This window comes from Gobius niger, assembly GCF_951799975.1.
Source record: "Gobius niger genome assembly, chromosome: 19".
Classification (NCBI taxonomy): domain Eukaryota; kingdom Metazoa; phylum Chordata; class Actinopteri; order Gobiiformes; family Gobiidae; genus Gobius; species Gobius niger.
The window spans coordinates 4,346,901-4,366,976 of record NC_136870.1 but is presented as its reverse complement, the minus strand read 5'-3'; the positions used below and the strand labels follow the sequence as shown (position 1 = coordinate 4,366,976).

Genomic DNA, 20,076 nt, shown 5'->3' with positions numbered 1-20,076 from the left:
CTAACAGTGTGAACATCTGTATTCACATCTTAGACTTAGTGATTATGGTGAGCATGAAAAATGTAAATCAGTCTTTTTTAATGTTTGATCAAACATCCTCAGCTAATTATACATACAAATGACTTGAACGATGTTTGTAAATGTTTTAAAGTCATTCCTGAGTGTATATGAAGCATTTTAGGAAAAAAGTGCTTTTTTTGTTGCTTCATGTGTCCAGTCGGTGGCGCTGGTGCGCACATGTCTTCCTTCAGGTTCTCAGTCAGTGAATATAGTCTGAGTGTGTGGAGTCTCAGGTCATATCGTCCTGAAACCACAGAACAATCAAAATGTCCGGAAGAGGAAAAGGCGGGAAAGGTCTGGGTAAAGGAGGCGCTAAGCGTCACCGTAAAGTGCTCCGTGACAACATCCAGGGCATCACCAAGCCCGCTATCCGCCGTCTGGCTCGCCGCGGCGGAGTCAAGCGTATCTCCGGTCTGATCTACGAGGAGACCCGCGGGGTGCTCAAGGTTTTCCTGGAGAACGTGATCCGTGACGCCGTGACGTACACCGAGCACGCCAAGAGGAAGACCGTGACCGCCATGGACGTGGTGTACGCCCTGAAGAGACAGGGCCGCACTCTGTACGGCTTTGGAGGTTAACTCTTCATCTGAGAAACAACGGCCCTTTTTAGGGCCCCCACTTCCTAAGAGGCGCGTTTCATTTAGTAACTTAGTAACCATGAATACACATGCATATAATTTATTATTTATTACAAAACATTATCTACACTGTCTTTCAAACTTTCAAACTGTGCTGAGTTTGAAAACTCTGTGGAGTTAATAATTAATCCTGACATGGACTCCATTCTTGAACTTTGTTCCCAGTGTGTGAAACTGCTGTGCAGCAAAAGGCCACGATAGGATCATTTTAGAATGAAAGATGTCCGAATATCTCAGCTCTAAAGGAGCTTCATGGATCCATGGATTTCCCTGATTATTAAAATATTACTATACAAAACACAGGAAGAGCATTTGTGCTGAAACTATGTCATAACAGTCAGATATAAACGACATCATGGTCCTGCAGATAAACAAATGAAGCCATGAACAGATTCATGACTCGTTTATTAAGGTTCACTTTGTTCTTTTCCTCCTGAACCAGACTTTGTTTCATGTTTACATTAAAGACAATGTAGGACTTACTGATTGGGGCACCTTCATGCTTGTACTGTCTATTTGAACAGACCCAACGCTTTTGTATTTTCCCTCCAGAACTCAGTTCTTTGTTAAAAAGACCCACTCCCCCCTCTTCTTTCGGGCTACTGGCCAAACTAAGGCGCATGCCGCCACCAACTCTCCCCCCTCTCCTCCCCTCTAAGCTTCCGCGTCAGAGCGGCTCCTCCAATCCCAGCTCAGACCCGGCACAGCGGAGTCTACAGAGTCCAGAATAAAACCTGCGGCTGCGCCTCTGTTCCTCAGTCACTCCGCTGATCCTGAGCAGAGAAACATGCCTGAACCAGCCAAGTCCGCGCCCAAGAAGGGCTCCAAGAAAGCCGTGACCAAGACCGCAGGGAAAGGCGGCAAGAAGAGGAGAAAGTCCAGGAAGGAGAGCTACGCCATCTACGTGTACAAGGTGCTGAAGCAGGTCCACCCCGACACCGGCATCTCCTCCAAGGCTATGAGCATCATGAACTCCTTTGTCAACGACATCTTTGAGCGCATCGGAGGAGAGGCCTCCCGCCTGGCGCACTACAACAAGCGCTCCACCATCACCTCCAGGGAGATCCAGACCGCCGTGCGCCTCCTGCTGCCCGGAGAGCTGGCCAAGCACGCCGTGTCCGAGGGCACCAAGGCCGTGACCAAGTACACCAGCTCCAAGTAAACTGTCCGTCCTCTGACAACACAACGGCTCTTTTAAGAGCCACACACTTCAATAAACGAGTTAACTTCTGGTTTCTCAAAAAAATCCTTATCTGAATGTATCATATTAACACCAACATTTTAATTAACAATTTAGTTTAGAACATTTTGAAAGCCAAGCACTTAAAATGAGCTATGCCTTATTTTTTTAAACTCCTATGGAAGTTTGGGAACCAGCTCTGCTGAAACCATATATTTCATATATTGTAAAATAGAGTAGTGATGGCAAGATGAAGCCCCATGAAGCATTGAAGCCTCACAGCCAATTGCATCACACATGGTTCGAAGCATCAAGGTGCTTTGCTCCACTACGCCATCATGTGGACAAGAAATGTATCAATCAATAAAAGTTTATTTATAGCACTTTACAACACCAGGAGGACCAAAGTGCCAAAGATAAAAACAAAAAGAAAGCACCAAATGATTGCAACCTGGACATAATGCAGTGTGTATTAAAAGCAAGTTTGAAAATATTAGTCTTTAATCTGGATTTAAAAAGGGACAGGTCCGTGAGAGTGTATAACATGCTGAGGGCTTACAATAAATGGTGGGGCTGAAAGAGTTGTGATGTAAAATGTGCTTGTGTTACTTTGTTTATGTCTAACCCAAATACACAAAATGTGAAGGGGAATCCGATTCATTTCATTTCACTGTCTCTTTTGTTTTGAATCGCGCTCCAAACCCGCAAATCATTTCCTGAATCAGTCACGTGGTACGGCTACTTCCCGAAGCTTCGAACATCACCACACACGTGATCAACACACGCATCGATACGCGCTTCAATAAACACCCCTCTAGATTACTCGACACACGCTTCGAAGCCTCGACACGATCGGCACATCACTAAAATAGAGCCAGATTATCAAGTAACTACAGAGCCACTCCTTTCACTAAACGTGCAGTTTGTTAGGACTGACTTTAAAAGATCCATTATATTTCGGCTTAAAACTGCAAGCGGCATTAAATGGCCCTCGTGAGCCATGCCTCAATTAATGCTCCTCTGTAACCCTATATTATTGCTCTGAATGATTTTGGTCAGAAAACATCAAAAGTACATTTCCGCCTCGATTGTAAATAGTTCAAACCTGTAGAGGGCGCTAGCGTCCCAAACAAAATTCTTTTCACTTTTGTTTTTTCACCAGACCTGAATTTTGGTCAGTTTGAGCAGGAATTTGACCCCCTGAACATACTCGAAAACTCGCCAAAGAGCAGGAATTTGTAAGTAGGTAATTGTGTAGCTTAACAGACGACCACATAACACTGGCAACAAACAAAACACTTCCCATTGAATTGGACTGGGTAAAAAATCTGAAAACCCCAATAACACTGATTGCAGATGGACCATCCATGGTCTCTCACAATACATTCAAACAGCGCCTTGTTACTCAGACAACTGACCACTACTCCCAAAAAACAAGAGGCCAGAGGAAGCACTGAGAAGCTTAAATATTTGTCCAGCGCTCTGTAATCTTGTAAACTCTGCTGTTGCTGAACAACTTAAACAGCAACTGTGAGGTTTTCCTTATATAAAGGAGCCTCATTTTAAACTTATTTAATTATGGTACACAATAAGTACACAAAAGCGTTTGCAATGTGCGTACCCTTTTTATAATTGAAGATGGTGATGCACCTGTTATCGTTCAAAGTGGCACATGTTCCTCTTTCAAAGCCGAGCTCTGCACAGTCAGTGACTCTGACAAAGTAATTTATAACATAGTGATGACTTTTAAGGCTAAATTGAAGGAGCTTTTCCTTGGAGTCTCAGGAGAATACATTTTCTTCTCACAATATTCTCAGCATATAGTTGTGTTAAAGCGTTTCATAAAGTATGCATCACTTTGACTTTGATTTTTTACTTTGGTACTGTGAGATGCTGACCCAAGGTGCGATCAGCGACAACATTGTGAAGTGCATTCCAGTGGATTTTCATGACTGATTTTAACTTGTAACATGTAACGTATTAACTAGACACTAACGTGCTTTGTTCCAGGTGGCTGAGAAGGTAATGCTTCCAAGAAATGTGAACCATTCAACACCAGAGGAAACCATTTCATCCTTCGGGTAAGACTTTTCTTTTGAGAATATGTATCATGAAAACTGTTCAGCTTCATTTACATTCTTTCCTTCACGTGAACGTTGACATTTGTCCTTTGTGACTTTCCAGGTGTTTGACTTTAAAGGTAAACAACTAAGACCATGATTCTTTAGGCCATCACACCAACATAATACAAAATGCATTGACTTCAATCACATACCGATAGTTGGTGTCAGTATCTGCGCCACTCAAGTGTGGCCAACCCAACGCACGCAGCTGGAGTCCAGGGCCACCAACAAGCTACAGACAACAACCCATTAGCCTCATGCAAGTCGATTTACACATTTCTAAAGACGGGCCCTGCACACTGATGATTCCCCACAGCACCGCCCAGTCACTCACTTGACGGCTTCACACAATGACCCCAGTGTGCCTAATCGTCCTCTCAGCTGGGGACGTTTCTAAATTTGAAGTATGCAGTCTCCGTACTTGTGAACAGACTTGGACTTGTATGAATGGACTTGAGGAGTTCACGAGTGTGGACTCGGCTTCTTCAGCGTTTGGAACGAGTGAACCCGATGACATCACAGGAAGAACACGGGGCTGTGAGCTTAATAATGACCTCATATACATTAAAAGAGTTAGACACTGCAGGAAATTTCACATTATTTACACAATTATACATCTTATGTGTGCACTGATATAAAGTCAATATTAAAAAAATAGGTCAAATATTATTTTTTAAAACAAAAAGACAATGAGCTGATGCACTTTTGCAGAAAAATATGTTTTTTCATCAAATTGGTTTTTGACCGACGCGTTTTGACTCAATTGAGTCTCTATCTATTTAAACTTTAAAATATGAAATTGTTCTTGAAGCTCCCATATAAAGATGTGTCTGCAGTGACCCCCCCCCCCCCCCCCCCCCCCTTAATAAAACATTGTAAACATAAAACGCATGTGTCATCAGTAACCAGTTCATGACGATACAACTTTAAATTAATCTATTAACTATTAATAACAGCATGACCTAAGTTGTTTCAACACTTAGAGACCCAGTAAAAACTGGGTCCGTGTACCGTTCGTTCAATCAATTTGCGAATAGCCGGAAGTTTGTCTGTGCGCTTCACATTAAGGTCCCACCTGAAACAGTGAATATGTGTCTTTCTAATAGGGGAAAACTAGTTATTGTCAGTTCTTTGTCCTGGAGTATAGCACTCTTTGGAATATGACTTCATATGGTGATGTGCCCGTAGCAGGCTGTAGAGGCACTACCTGGTCCCTGAGCTCCTTTCTCCTCCACTAAACAATAAGTCTTGTGTCCACCTAGATGTGGACTCTCTACATTTGTGTAGAACAGTGAACTTGCTGAGTAGCGCACTTTGAATTGGAACAGGACTTGGGCCGCGTGGGATGACGTTCCCAGAGTCCACGAGCACACAAGTCTGCACAAGTCCACAGATCGAGAATCGGCCATGGTCTCCAGTCTTGCGGCCATGACTGTGCGCCTACAACGGAGTGTGACGTCGGAGGGTCAAAGGTCAGGCGAGGGGATGAACAAACTGACGCCCTTTTATAGGCGGGTTTGAAGGGCAGACAAACCCGTCCTGTTACACTATGAAAATGCACAGATAATTAAAGGCAGGAGGCTACGGTCCATTCAAACTCATGAATGATGAAGACCCAATAACTCTTTATTTAACTCATGAACACAATAACCCGTTCATAACAACGGCAATTTCTGTTTCTGAGGGGATGAAAGGCATTAATACGTGAAGAAATGCATATATTAATGAGCCGGGGCAATAACTTGTCCTTCACTTGCCCAGCAGAGTTAATGAAGTCAAGCTATTTCCCAGGTAGGTAATGTAATAAGTCAACAGCAAAACACATATTAGCTTCACTGACTCACCAGGCGTGCAGTCTTCACGAGGCAGTGAGCTCCAAACAACATGAGATCACTTCATCCTTCTGATATGTCCATGTTTCCAATCTTCTCTCACAGCAGCGTAATTCCTCAATAAAACAAGCTTCCTCTGGTGGTTTGCTGTGTCCTGTGCTTTAGCTCTGTTTTAAGTAACAACTCCAACATCCAACAAGATGGTGGATGGTATTGAAATTGGCAACGTCATGATTACGTTATTGAGGAACTATAACCATTTTTTATAATATTCATTTAATCCCAAAATGACATTTATAACTTTTCCCATTTTTTCCCCCCATTTGTCTTACTTTTTAACGGGACTGGATTGAAATGTAACTACAGCAGCTCCTCCAGTTCCGTACTAAGTTTAACCTCTTTGGCATTACCCAAAATCTAAAAGCTTCTCAACTGGAGCTTACAGCCTATTAGGCCACTGTAATGCCTCATTTGAACGCTAAGACAAAGGAGCTAAGGAGTTCTTAAATGCACGTGTTTTCTCAAGATGTTTTAAAGTGAAATTGCATCGCTGGTGCTCCAATTGTTTGAATATGCAAATTGATATGGATCTAACTGTTCTATTTCGTCTCTGAGCCTTTTCACAGCCATTTTCTCCATTGCCTTCACTGCATTCGAAATTAACGCGATAGGCCTGTAGTTATTGTTCGCTGATGGACATGTCTTTTCAGGCGCTGGGATCTAAAGATAGCTGGAACAGATTCTGCAGGAGACAGTTCCTCAGCGCACGTTTGCAGCAAAAAGACTTTAAGCTTTGTTATTTGGAAGTCTCTTAAATACAAACACAACAGAGTCCAGATCAATCATTACCCTGTTCGAGGCATGACATGCAATCACCTCTACAATCTCACAACAATAAAAAATAAATAAACAATAAAATGTCCATTTTGATTCTCATTAAGAATTCATTTAGTTCATTTGTTTTACCTTTTTCGTTATTCGCATTATACCGTCAGTGGCAATACACTTCACAAAGAACAAACACAATGTCAGAACACTGAGAAACATGGGGATAGAATAAGTCAGTTCAGTTCAGTTCAGTTCTTCCTGAGAAACATGGGGATAGAATAAGTCAGTTCAGTTCAGTTCAGTTCTTCCTGAGATACATGGGGATAGAGTAAGTCAGTTCAGTTCTTCCTAAGATACATGGGGATAGAGTAAGTCAGTTCAGTTCTTCCTAAGATACATGGGGATAGAGTAAGTCAGTTCAGTTCAGTTCCTCCTGAGATACATGGGGATAGAGTAAGTCAGTTCAGTTCAGTTCTTCCTGAGATACATGGGGATAGAGTAAGTCAGTTCAGTTCTTCCTGAGATACATGGGGATAGAGTAAGTCAGTTCAGTTCAGTTCTTCCTAAGATACATGGGGATAGAGTAAGTCAGTTCAGTTCAGTTCTTCCTGAGATACATGGGGATAGAGTAAGTCAGTTCAGTTCAGTTCTTCCTGAGATACATGGGGATAGAGTAAGTCAGTTAAGTTCTTCCTGAGATACATGGGGATAGAGTAAGTCAGTTCAGTTCTTCCTGAGATACATTGGGGATAGAGTAAGTCAGTTCAGTTCTTCCTGAGATACATGGGGATAGAGTAAGTCAGTTCAGTTCAGTTCAGTTCTTCCTGAGATACATGGGGATAGAGTAAGTCAGTTCAGTTCAGTTCAGTTCTTCCTGAGATACATGGGGATAGAGTAAGTCAGTTCAGTTCAGTTCTTCCTGAGATACATGGGGATAGAGTAAGTCAGTTCACCAAGAAGAGGTGGCGACATTAACACCCTTCTGTTAAGAAGGGAAGCTTTCTGGATTCACACTTTGGACACATTGAGCCCTCAGGGTCTCAATGAAGACTTTGATATCAGACGTTTTCTATCATTTTAATGTCGGCACTCCAGTGCTGTGGTTTCTCTGTATGACGGTACACCATCACTGCAGTGTTGTTATCTATTTTATGACAACTTCCTTTACATTTACATGTCTTGTTGTTATACTATTTTGGTCACACAAACACCACTTATACCAACTTAGATCAGCTGAGGACACCCCTTGCACACATACATTAATGCTTGCTACTCAGTATGACGGGTACCCTGAATATGTTGTACACACAACTTTGAGGTTTCCGTACTAAGCAAGTCATTGTACTCGCATCTTAAAATGTATACATTGTAAATAATGAAATTTTTTCTGCATGTTTGCTTTTTTTCAGGCATCATGTGACTGTTCATGTGACTTCGCTAATCAAACACACCCTATATGTTAGTACTGTGTGTATGTGTCCTGGTCCTTCATGTCTGAGGAAGGGCCAATGCCCACAATGTTACATATGGTTGTCATTTCTCTAATTGTGTTCCATAGTTTCTTTGTAGCTTCTCCTCAGCACAATCTTTGTAGCTTCCTCTGGCTGCCTTGAGTTGTTTATTGACTTCTTTTTGTGTGGCCTTCTCAGCCACTGTGTCATTTGCTTTAAAGGCGGATGGAATACTTCATTTCCTTTGTGAGGTAGGGTCAATCATTTGGGTATTTATGACAGTCCTTTGTGGTATCATTGAGTCTACACAAAAGGAAATGTAACTACCTCTGTAGCTGTGTTGATATCTGCCCCTTGGAGGAAGACATCCCAGTTGGTGCATAAAACGCATCCTTTCAGTTCTTTGTTGGATTTGAAAACCAACTTATATGTAAGTATAAGGTGGCGAGTTTTATGGTCAGATGTGCCTAATGGAGGCCTAGCTCTGGCAGTGTGGGCCTCCTTCACGTTACCATAACATTTGCCCAAGATGTTATTCTTCCTTGTCCCACATGACACATGGTGCATGGTGAGAGTGGAGGGGGACATTCATGACACTTGTATGATGAGTTCAATGTTCAGTGAAAGGGGGCGGGATCCATGGGGATGGAGACTGTCTTGTTTGAAAAGTTCAGGTCTGTTAAAAAAGGTCAATAAGTAGACCACAAACGGGATAGCAAGAAACTTGGAGAGAACACAACTCCAGGACGTATACATCCAGGCTTATTTTTAATTCTTGACGTTTATTTTCTTGACTAACTCTGAGGAATGGATCATCAGTATTGTGAGGTAACGCTGTCCGTTGAGCCGTCCCGAGCTCTGGTGGATGAGAAGTTTAAAGTCTTGGTCCAGAAGGCTCCTCCTGGGGCTCAGCTGACCGTCCGCTCCCATCACCACAGTGAAGACAAAGACGAGTGGGAGGCTTTTGGTCACTATGTCTGTGACAGCACAGGAGCACTTCACTGTAAGAGACTGGAACAGAAAAACATCATTAGTCTGAATAATTGCTTTTACTGTAAATGTGTTGGCAGTGAGTGAGGACCTCAGCCTCGGTGGGACATATGAGGGCGTTGACCCAATGGGATTACTGTGGAGCCTCAGACCAGTGCCAGGGAGCAAACCAGGACTAAGGTCAGACCTATTTATTCTACTTTTCTTTTTCAAAAGGGTGCGTCAATCTCTAACTTAGATAAGTCACACCAAACAGGTAAGAATCTCACATATAATTACTGTAGTAATGTCAACACTGTATCCGTGCTCCCAGAGCCACCACACATAAGGCAAATCATATCATTGTCAAGCATGTCCCGATTAAACCAATAAACTTTTCCATATAAAAACCCATGTACGTACACAATATGTGTACTAAACTATGACCTGTGACGGCTTCAGGTTGAGGAAGATGAACGTGGAGACTCCTATGGAGGTGACAGTCTCCGTTTACCAGGGCCACCTCTCCGAGGGCTTCTCAGAGCAGAGCGCTCTGGCTGCTGCTGTGGTGGAGCGCTGGTACATGGCTCCTGGAGTTCTGAGGATTCCAGTCACAGAGCACGACCTCACTGCTACACTCTTCCTCCCTCCAGGTGGAACTTCTTCTGTAAGACCAGTGTGAACTCATGCCCTATTCTTGGTCACAGATACTATGTTTTGTTCAGGACCTGGACCGTTCCCTGCCATCCTGGACCTTTGGGGTGTAGGTGGGAATCTACGGGAGTATCGGGTCTCTTTACTGGCCTCTCGTGGCTTTGCTGCTCTGGCCCTGGATTACCTGACCAATGAGCTCACAAAGACAACTGGGAAAATGATGGAGAACGACTATTTTGAGGTAATTGGAATCTGACCTCTTCTTAATGAAATATAGGTTGACCAGATGTTCTGTATTAACGCAAATTGGAGCCATATGTCCCGCATTTTACTCTCTGCTGCACAAACTTTATTTCAATCCTCAGACGAGGAGAGAGCGCTCTGCCAGTGCTCATGTTTCCCCCTATCCGCCTCCACAGCAGACTGTGACAGACTGGGACAGCCAGTAGACCAGTAGATCGTTTCTGATTGGATATTTTACTCTAAAGCCCGCCTCTCACTTGCTGGTGCTCCTGTGCAGAGACACTCATGAGACACTCTGTGTGATGGTGAGCTAAAGTAGCGACACCTGTCTGGCCATGGATTGAAGTGAGTGACAGCCCATGGTGATGTTTTTTAGAGGTAAAATTGGTGGATGGTACTGATTAATGTGGATGTTGCAATGTTGTAGAAGTAAGCTCGTCCAAAGGCCCTGATGACAAGCGGAAAAAAACCTGCAACCTCCTGTCACCCAAACACCCCATCCACTGGCACCCATACAGACGTGCCTCCATCCAGCCCCCCAGTGGTAGAATGAAATGTAGGTCAACTGTGCCCGATGTAAACAAACACTAATGATGAACCATAATGGCTCCGACAGCTAATGATTGAATTTACATCCCGACCAAATAAATCAATACAATTTGTTGTGGGTTAAATGTTCACTGCCAACTGCATATGGATCATCTTGATTATATTATAGTTATACATATATATTTATTTATATATTACAATTGGAACATTTTAACAATTATACAATTAATTTACAATTATAGTAAGTATAGTAAGTATTATTTGTCATGAACCATTTGAAATGACCTCAATTAAACTCCAGAACAGGACATGATGTGCTCGACTTGAGCAAGTCTCGTCAGTATTATAACTTTATATCTTTATTAGTAAGTCATTGTGTTGGATAATTTATGGTTGAACCCCACTCGAGCAAAAACAGGGTGAGCGTCTTGAAATACAATTCAACTTCAAAAGTGTGGAGGTGGTTTGATTGTTGCTTTGTATATGCATTTCCATACAGGGCCGGATGTTGTGTCATATCTGTTGGGTTATGCGCCTTCGCCACTTGCGAGAGGGCGTCGCTTAGAGAGAACTGAAGCATGGTTTCTTACAGGGGAACTGCCTCTAACAGCAGCCTCTCATTCTTTTCCTCATTTACATCATTCTGCCTTGTGTTCTTCTGGGGTGCATGAACTGTGTTTATTTCAATCGAGAATAACTTCGGAACTAAATGAGATCGAGACTCACTTAGTCCTGCGTTGCGTTCCGCCTCATTCCGTTGTTTGTTTTGAGTGGTCGTCCCTCTAGCCCTCCGGGGAGCAAAGTTACAGCTTGGAAAAAACTAGTAAATAAATTAGCCCCCTCTGTATATAAAACAGGTTTTGTGCAAATGTTTCATTCTTCCACATGCCCTCCAAACAAAGATTTTGTTATTTAATTCCAAAAATATTGGCGTGAAACTTTATTCTGAGTGCTGCCAGTGGCAGCCATCTTGTTTTTTTCAAATGCCAGTCTGACTGGCTGTGCCAGTGTGTCACACCATACCATATCACCCCAACTTTATTAATAAAGTATTTAAACTTTACAGCGTGTCATTACACAAATGGCAACAAAGCACCGACATGAATAGGCTTCCAGCTGCTCTCAGTGAGTATTTCCAGGAACTTAGGGAGATCACACCACCTCACAAAACGGCAGCCAGTTAGCTTTAATGGCGACCTCTCCATTAAATACTTTCAAAAACCTGCCAGAACGCGTTGAGCATAATGTGCATTTATATTATTCTTACAACCTTCAAATTATAACCCCAGGACCACAAAAAACTCCATTGTATTTATCATTTAGATATTCCATTTTATTGGGCTTATTTGTGTAGATACATTTTTTTCCGCTGTATATTTGGCTTGTATCCTGGTTGTACCTATAGATTATGCATTCATACAACCCCATTGTAAATATTACCAGGACTCCTTTTTTTTTTATGAGGTATAACACTATTTTTTTTTTTTATTAAACCTTTTTCTGCAAACTGCATTTGTGGTTTCTGTGTTCCACATTGTTTTTTCTGGATACTTTAGTATGTCTTTGCTGTGTCTTTGTGGAGGTTTGGTGGATCTGTTAATTTTGAGAGTCCAAAATGGTCCTGAAGAAAGCAGCGTTTTAAAGGTAAACAAAAGCTTATCAGCTAAACCCATTTGAGACCTACACAGTTCTTCTTCTGAGACACTGAAGAGGCACCAAGAGCCCCCACACCTGCAGCACAGAGGAGGCGTCGCAGGACGAGCAACAATAAACAAAAAAGGGACAAATGAGGAGATGGTGAAAGACTGCTTTGGAGTGGAGGGAGCTGCAGGAGGAAGAGGAAGGAGGAGGTGGAGCTAACCAGTGCAGGACACCACGCTCTGAAACAGGGACAAGCCCAGGAGGCGCTGTACCGTTTCAGAGGAGACAGAAGGCAGCCAGGTTTGTTCCGCATATACAGACCCTCCAAGGTCATGCGGGTCAGGTTGACACACAGTGGCAGCAGCTCAGGACTGACATCTGAACACTATTTCGTTGTACGCTTAAATAATAAAGCACTGACTTACTTACACTTGATGGTACATTTGAAGGTGATCTTTAAGATGCTATAAAACAAAAATAAAACCAGACGGAAATAATGGCAAACAATGCCATTGGACCAAACTAAAGACTTTATTATCCCCCATCATGAGCCAAACAATGTTTGTGTCAGTGGCAGAGACTGGTTGCCTCGCTCCTGTCAGTCTACCACAGGGCAGCTGTGGCTACAATAGTAGCTTACCACCACCAAGTATGGAGTGAATGAATTATGACGACAGTGTAGCGCTTTGAGAAACTTGGTAATACAGGCTTTTAAAGTGCAAAATAAGTGTTTGGCATTATTATTTTATTACTAGTATTAAATGCACATCTCCCTCGCCCCTTCCCGGCCGCGGAGTCTGGTTGGAGGAAATATGCTCTTGTACACAAATCAGCCATTGAACATGAGTGCTTCTCCACCCCACGTACTTCACACTTAAATGCACATAAAGTCAAGAGTGGTAAGACTGGAAAGTGCACTCCTGCTGAACGCAAAGTGTTTTGCTATATAAGATGGGGCCCACAGAGTCTTTCATGTCTTCTTTCTTTCATAGGTGGCCCTTAAGTTCCTGGAGCAGCACCCACAGATTGTGGGCAGCCGGATCGCCATGTGGGGCCTGTGCTTTGGTACAACTATGACTTTAAAAATGGCTGTTTACTCAAACGTCATCAAGGTACTTGAATCCATGATTCAGTCAATACCAAAACCTGTGCCAGTAATATATATAATTTACAGATCCTTTCCAAAAAATGTGAATATCATGGAAAAGTCTATATTTTTTCATAATTCCATTCAAAACGTGAAACTTCCATAGATTATAGATTCAGGACCCACAACTTAAATCATGTCAAGTATTTATTTGTACATAATTTGTGGGCTTGCAGCTCCAGTGGTTTCTTCACAGTATTCTATTTTTTGGAAATCCTGTTTTTGTGGGTTTTGTGAGCTGGAAGCCCGAATTATGTACAAATATACAACTAAATACTTGAAATGGTTTAAGTTGTGGCCCCTGAATCTATGGAAGTTTAACGTTTTGAATGGAATTATGGAAATAAATCAATGATATTCAATTTTTTTGGAAAGGATCTGTTTTTGTATTTATATAATAGGAAAAATTAAATAAACAATCCCATGATAATTTGTTGAGCTGAAGGACAGATGGGGATCTATGGTAAATGGACAGCACGAGGACACGTACCATAACAACACATTACAGCTGGCTAAGAAACATTACCTCAGACCCCAGCCATGTTCTGAAACCTGAATATGTGCTGTTTCCATCAGGCCAGCGGCACGGTGTGCCACGCCTCGTGCGGCCCTTAACCTGTTAAAGCACTGAAATATTATTTTTGGTCTCAGATCTTGGCGTTTGGTCACATTTGAGCCCCGCCCACTCTGAGTCTCTGTGATCTGATTGGCTTCAGAGTTACACTGTAGGTCAGACACCGTGAGTCACAGTAACATGATGCTAAATAGTGAGCTCTTTATTGTCAGGATAAAGGCTCAGGCCTCATTGCTCTTCAGTCACAAACTAAGAGAAGAAAGAAGTCATGGAGATTCTGCTTGAGAACATTACACTTCTGCTGGATGCAACAATAAAAGATTGAAATTCAAGCATTTCTTGATTTCTCTCATTCCGTATATAATTAAAATATCGGTTAATTATTAGTGATTCTCATTCTACAAAAAACAAACCCTCGTCATTTGTATCTGCTGTAGAGTCATGTTTGTCCCAGTTCCTCTGAGTCGTGGTGCAGCAGGACTGATGTGGACAGATGTTACAGAAGAAGCTCATGAGGTTCATTTCTTCAACAGTTTCTATAGTAACTATTTTCTCCAAAGTAAAAGTAGATCTACCACAGTCCTGTCCACATCTGTCATGGTCCACCATGACCCACCACGACTCAGAGGAACTGGAATAAACATGACCCTACATCAGATCATATATATGGATATTTTTTTAACATTTAAAAGCATCAACTGTGTGATTTAGAAATAATAAGAATTCAGAAATAATCAGAGTTTGATTAGAATTCTCATTTCATTCTTAATTTATTTACTACATACAGTTCTCAGCAGAAGTCTGACGGTCTGTCTAAAGCAGAAGTTCCATGACTTCCTTCTTCGTTTCGCAGTCTCTCACTGAAGAGCAAAGAGGTCTCAGCCTTTTGACTTGAAACAAAGAGCTCACTGTATTTAGTGTCATGTTACTGTGACTCATGGTGTTTGACCTAAAGTCTAACTCTGAAGAAAGTCAATTCACATTTGCACTGAGAAGGTTGGAAGGGCGCCCCCTTGTGTCAGCTTGCATCCAAATGCCTGGAACATAGCAGAGGGTCAAAATGACTGAAGGCCCCACGAGGGAAAAGGTCACATTGAAGAACTCATTTATTCATCAGTCCATCCTAAACTAAATGAGGAGCTTAAAATCAATGTGTGTTAAGGCGAATTGTTTGAGTCTTACATCTGTATGTCTTTGCATTTTGTGTTGTCTTAAAAAACTCTATTGTCCCATAGAGTTACCGTCCCCTTCCCTCCATTTAAATTATTACAGCAAATCTTAGTCAGTGTGGTCTGTGTTATATTGTGCTTAGTGTTCACATAGATCTGACAATGATGATGTGCTTGATCTTACTTTACCAGCACACTGAAGCTCTTTGTGAATCTAAGTATATTTAAGGTTATTTCAAAGACGTGGAACAGTGTCGGCCACTTCAACACGAGCTGAAAGCTACACATTTTGATAACAAACGGTCCATGTTTTGATCAAAGGAAGGTTGAACTCTGGGTCATTCTCTCAATTTTGTGGTTTCTCAGCTCAGGTGTGCGGTTTGCTACAGCGGAGGTCATATTCAACCTGTCGACGGCAGTGTTGGAGACATTATGGAGTACATGGGCAAGTGAGTTATAATGTCCAGTTGGAAAAAAACACTCATTATTCTGGGGCCATCGTGTAACTAAAATCTATCTTTATTTAGAAAAAGAGAAAATATCCGCATCACTGAGAATCAGGAGGTTATCTGGCGTGACCTGACTCTGCCCGTCCCCACAGACCCTGCATTCAAAGTTGACGTGAGTATGAGTCACAGGTTACTGAAGAAGTGTGTACTCCGAGTCTACTTAGCTTGCATTTCATTATTTTGGTCTTCTCCATGTAAAAGTTCAAATTAGGTCCATGTTAAGTGTTGTTGGTGAAAAACACAATTGTCACACAACAAAAATGGAAATATATTGCATCTATAGCTGACTGTGTGCAGGCCTATCATACCCATCATGCACCATGAGGCCGCGCCATGGCAATTAGAGAGGAAATGGTTTCACATCCCCTCGACTGTTGGCACACAGGGCACTTCCCAGGATTATCTGAGTTGGCATAGTTATAAAGTCTCTGGGTTCTTGTCTCAAAAGTACATGTAACCAAAAGTGTTTGTATAAGTCTTCCTACACCCGTGTTTTCTTTTATATTATTTATTTTTGCATAATGCTATGTCAGATCCCATCAGATTTCGGAAGCTAAGGAGGAAGGGCCTGGTCGGTGCTTGGATGGGAGGAGTGAGTGAGTGAGTGAGTGAGTGAGTGAGTGAGTGAGTGGGTGAGTGGGTGAGGTGGGTGAGGTGAGTGAGGTGAGTGAGGTGAGTGAGTGGTCGGAGGGGCTGATTGAGCAGGCTGGTAGCCTCGCTTCTGTAAAGTACTATTTAAGACTAATGCATTATTATTGTACTTATACACATATACATGTATCATATTAGGGCTGTACATTTAAATAGATGAAGTGCTGCATAATGCATAAACTAGAATTTTAGAGCTACACAGTTTTATGCTAAATTACTTTTTCACACAAACCAAGAATATAGTATTTACATTGTGTACATAGTGCGCCCATTCATTTGGCTTAATTGCTTTCTAAGCTGCTTGTAGAATGAGACAAGAGCCTGGAGAAATCAGACTGTAATCTCTTGATCTCCTGAATATTGCTCAGCTCTAAGGTTTTCTCCATGCATTGTGAAGAAACATTGTAAATATATATTTTTGGTCATGTGACTGTCGATCACATTTTCTCTTATTTTAAAAGGGACACACCTGGTGCTAAATCTTATGCCCTGATGAAGACACAATGCTATCCAATTTCCCATTAAAGGACTTTTAATTTTTCTTACAACATAGTGCCTCAGACTTCTCTTTTTTTAAACTTTTGATTTCTCCACCTCCTGCACTTGCTCCATACATCCCTAATCAAGTCAGATTCTTCGTGATCTTGCAACGCTGGCCCAGTCTTGGAAGAGCACCTGTTTGTTAGCCTTCTACAACTACACGGACCCTCTGAAGCACTCACGTTTCCTCTTTTGAACGAACCATTTACATTGTTTTACATTAACTTTAGTAATGAGTGAGTCTTCTTCTTTCGGGGTAATGGCGAGCTGCTAGCCAAACTAAGGTGCATGCCGCCACCTACTGTGTCGGTTGTGTTACTCTATGCCTTTGAGAATGTTAACAATCTATATTCTGGATATCAATCCAGATTCACCTAAAAAAGAAAACAAAGCCCCCCAAGCAGTTTTTGGATTCCTCCCTCCCCCAACAGCCCTTTAAGACGACAGTCTCATCCTGCTGTGATCACAGACCTCTTCAGTCTGTCTCTCTCCACACTGTATCGCACACACTGGAAAAGGTGAGGGAGTGGAAAAGGTTCTGTTTTTTTTAAACAGGTTGCCCCGCCCCTTCATATCTGCCAACTAATTAAATGAAACATGGCCATTGGCCCGCAGCAAAAAAAAAAAGGAAAAAACCCACCCAAAATTAAAGAGGCTGTGCAGGAGGACCCAATACTACCATGTTACAGCTATATTTGAGGAACTTCTTCATGATATATTCTGCTTTTATTTAATGGACACTGTTTACAGTAATGATCCTGTGTCAGTCTCAAAAAGGATTAAAATGTTTCTCCTTGGGCAGATGGGACGTCTGCAGTGCCCCCTGCTGGTTGTAGTTGGTCTGGATGATCAGAGCTGGCCAGCCTATGAGTCTGCAATGGATGTAAGTTTACAGCATTTGAGATGTAACATGTGAGATATAACGTAACACATGTCCATACTGTCCAGTGCAAATATACTTGATTCATCTTTCATAGACATTGTAGTAAGAGTTTATTTAATGTAAGCAATAATGATAAGAATTTGGCTTCAAATCAAATCTCATTACAGCGAGTAGTTAATGTTGATTCCTTGTTGTTTGTCAGATGAAGGCGATGATGGAGGAGGCGGGGAACAGTCACCTGCTCACTCTGCTCACATACCCCCACACTGGTCACCTGATCGAGCCTCCGTACAGTCCTCACGTCCGGACCAGCATCTTTAGACCAGCCCCAGGTGGGGAATCATGTAAGTACAACTAATAAGGCATTTATATTCTTGTAAACTTCAGTTCAGCCTAAACCTTTTAACCCTTGCCTTAAAGGGACTATACGCGTTTAAGAACGTTACAGTTATGTATTTTCCTCCCCATACATGTTCCAGCCATGTCTAAAATCTGCCTCTAAAATCCTGCACTGTCACTCAAAAAGGTGTTAATTCGGGTCTGAAGTGCTGTCATGCACAAGCGTAATATAGAAGCTGCAGTTACGCGTTTGACCTGAGGTGGCAGTAGTGAGTATAAACTGGCCAGTTTACATCTAGCCCCTTTAACTGAACACATCTTCATTACCCAAATCTAAAAAGCTTCTTGACTGGAGCTTCCAGCCTATGCCAGTGTCACCCTTCCATTGAAAGCTACGACCCACAAAACTAGTGTTGTTTCCCTAAAGTTCCCGTTAACTGTTCAGTCACATGTTACAATAATGATAAACAAGCTAAGCAAGGATTGGATGACAGTACGTGATGCAGAGAGGCCTTCCAGGTTGAATTCACACTTAAGCTTCAGTTGTGTGAAAACCTTGAAAATCATTCATCAATGTCATTTTCCAGTCATGTTGCTGTGGGGCGGGGAGACTGCGGCCCATTCTCGAGCTCAGGACGACGCCTGGAGGAAGACACTGCTGTTTCTGAGAGAGCATCTGCATGACAGGAGAACCTCTGCTGTCACCTCCAAGTCTAATCTATGAGTCCTATTGCTAGGTTTCGGGTGACGTCACAGCAATCCAAAGAGCTACAATGAAACCGCAACACAATATTAACATTGCCTTCTTTTGCTATGTTATGACATCCCACGCGTGGCTTTGAAGAAGGGGAAAAACATTTTCCATTCTTTTTAGCCGTTTTCTGTATGAACATATTCATCACACACAAATAAATGCAAGCTAAAATCAGCAGATTGTTCTGGCTCCCAACCTAAACGTAGTTTTATTCATGTTTAGCTGTGTGTTGAGTTCAAAATAAAGCTAAAACACTCTCAGTTTTTTAGCTTTATTTTTTGCAGTGAAATATCCCTGAAATGAAGTTTTCTGATCAAATCATATTGAATTACTCTTCATCGTCAGCTTCTTTTTGGTTGAAATTCCAATTCTAAATACCTCCTGCTATTTGCATGCATACCCCTGGATGGGAGACACTGATAAAGTTGACCAGTTGTGTTTTGGAAGACACAACACACAACATCATAATTGTTTGACTTGTTCAAATACACTCCAGAATGATGGCCATCCGTTTAGCAATGCCAGGAGTTGTTGACCTATTTGTCGTTGCCGCATTGTCGTCACTTTGTTGTATTTTTGACGCTTTTTCAACCCTTTTTTTTGTCCCGTTGTTGTTGCTTTTTCATCACTTTTTGTCGCCTTTTTTGTGTTGATTTATTATTTTTTTTGTTGCTTTTTGTAACTTTTTACTTAACGTTTTATGGTCGCCTTCTGTTGCTTTTTTGTTGTGTTTTAATCCTTTTCACGTCTCGTTTTTGCTGCTCATTTTGAGGCCTTTTTCAAGAAACTTAGATTTGGATAATGCCGAACTAGAGAAAATATGCTCGGATAAGGTGGGGTTAATTAGATGAGGTTAATTAATCCCCACCCTTGGAATGACTGTGTGAAAGCATGGGTTTACTTTGCACACATGAAGGCGTTACAGGACAAATAGACAAAAATGAGTTTGAAGCCCCTTCCGAAACGAGCAGATTGGTAAGAGGTCTAGCGCCAAACCGGATGTGCATGGCTTCCCCCTCTTCAGGCACCATGATAAGAAGCCTCCAAACTGGGCCGCCAGATATGAAGGAGCTAGGAAAAGAAGCCTCAATGCTAACTATCATAGCCACTTTAGCATAGGAAGAAGAACAGCTGTTGGTGTCACTAGGTAAGGACGGTCTAATTGGGGGATTTGGCTCTGAAGCTCTATAGCGCTAATTATTTTGTCTATTGCGGCTGCTATGGCATTCACTCACTTCCTAGTTTCAAAAAATATGTTGGGTCAAGTCCTATTACCGGAGGCTGTAGTGATTAGAATCATTCGGCTTCATGCAGACTTGTGGTATTTAACTTGAGTGACAGG

At 42.0% G+C, this 20,076-nt stretch overlaps 3 protein-coding genes across 3 annotated transcripts; all 3 read left to right on the top strand.

The window, feature by feature from the left end:
• The first annotated feature begins 310 nt into the window (after positions 1–310).
• Positions 311–655, top strand: LOC306978728 (histone H4). Its single transcript, XM_079577396.1, has one exon. It carries the CDS (start codon positions 327–329, stop codon positions 636–638), a length of 312 nt encoding a protein of 103 aa, XP_079433522.1. The 5' UTR covers positions 311–326; the 3' UTR covers positions 639–655.
• An 821-nt stretch (positions 656–1,476) lies between these two features.
• On the top strand, positions 1,477–1,905 carry LOC306978903 (histone H2B). Its single transcript, XM_079577617.1, has one exon. It carries the CDS (start codon positions 1,486–1,488, stop codon positions 1,858–1,860), a length of 375 nt encoding a protein of 124 aa, XP_079433743.1. The 5' UTR covers positions 1,477–1,485; the 3' UTR covers positions 1,861–1,905.
• A 7,014-nt stretch (positions 1,906–8,919) lies between these two features.
• Positions 8,920–18,704, top strand: LOC306978293 (peroxisomal succinyl-coenzyme A thioesterase-like; the record flags this gene model as incomplete). The annotated part of the gene is made up of 10 exons (XM_079576816.1): positions 8,920–9,115; positions 9,183–9,282; positions 9,544–9,734; positions 9,807–9,976; positions 13,161–13,280; positions 15,425–15,507; positions 15,586–15,679; positions 17,561–17,641; positions 17,844–17,973; positions 18,568–18,704. The coding sequence occupies 10 exons, from the start codon at positions 8,920–8,922 to the stop codon at positions 18,702–18,704; spliced, it is 1,302 nt and encodes a 433-aa protein (XP_079432942.1).
• Positions 18,705–20,076: the final 1,372 nt, after the last annotated feature.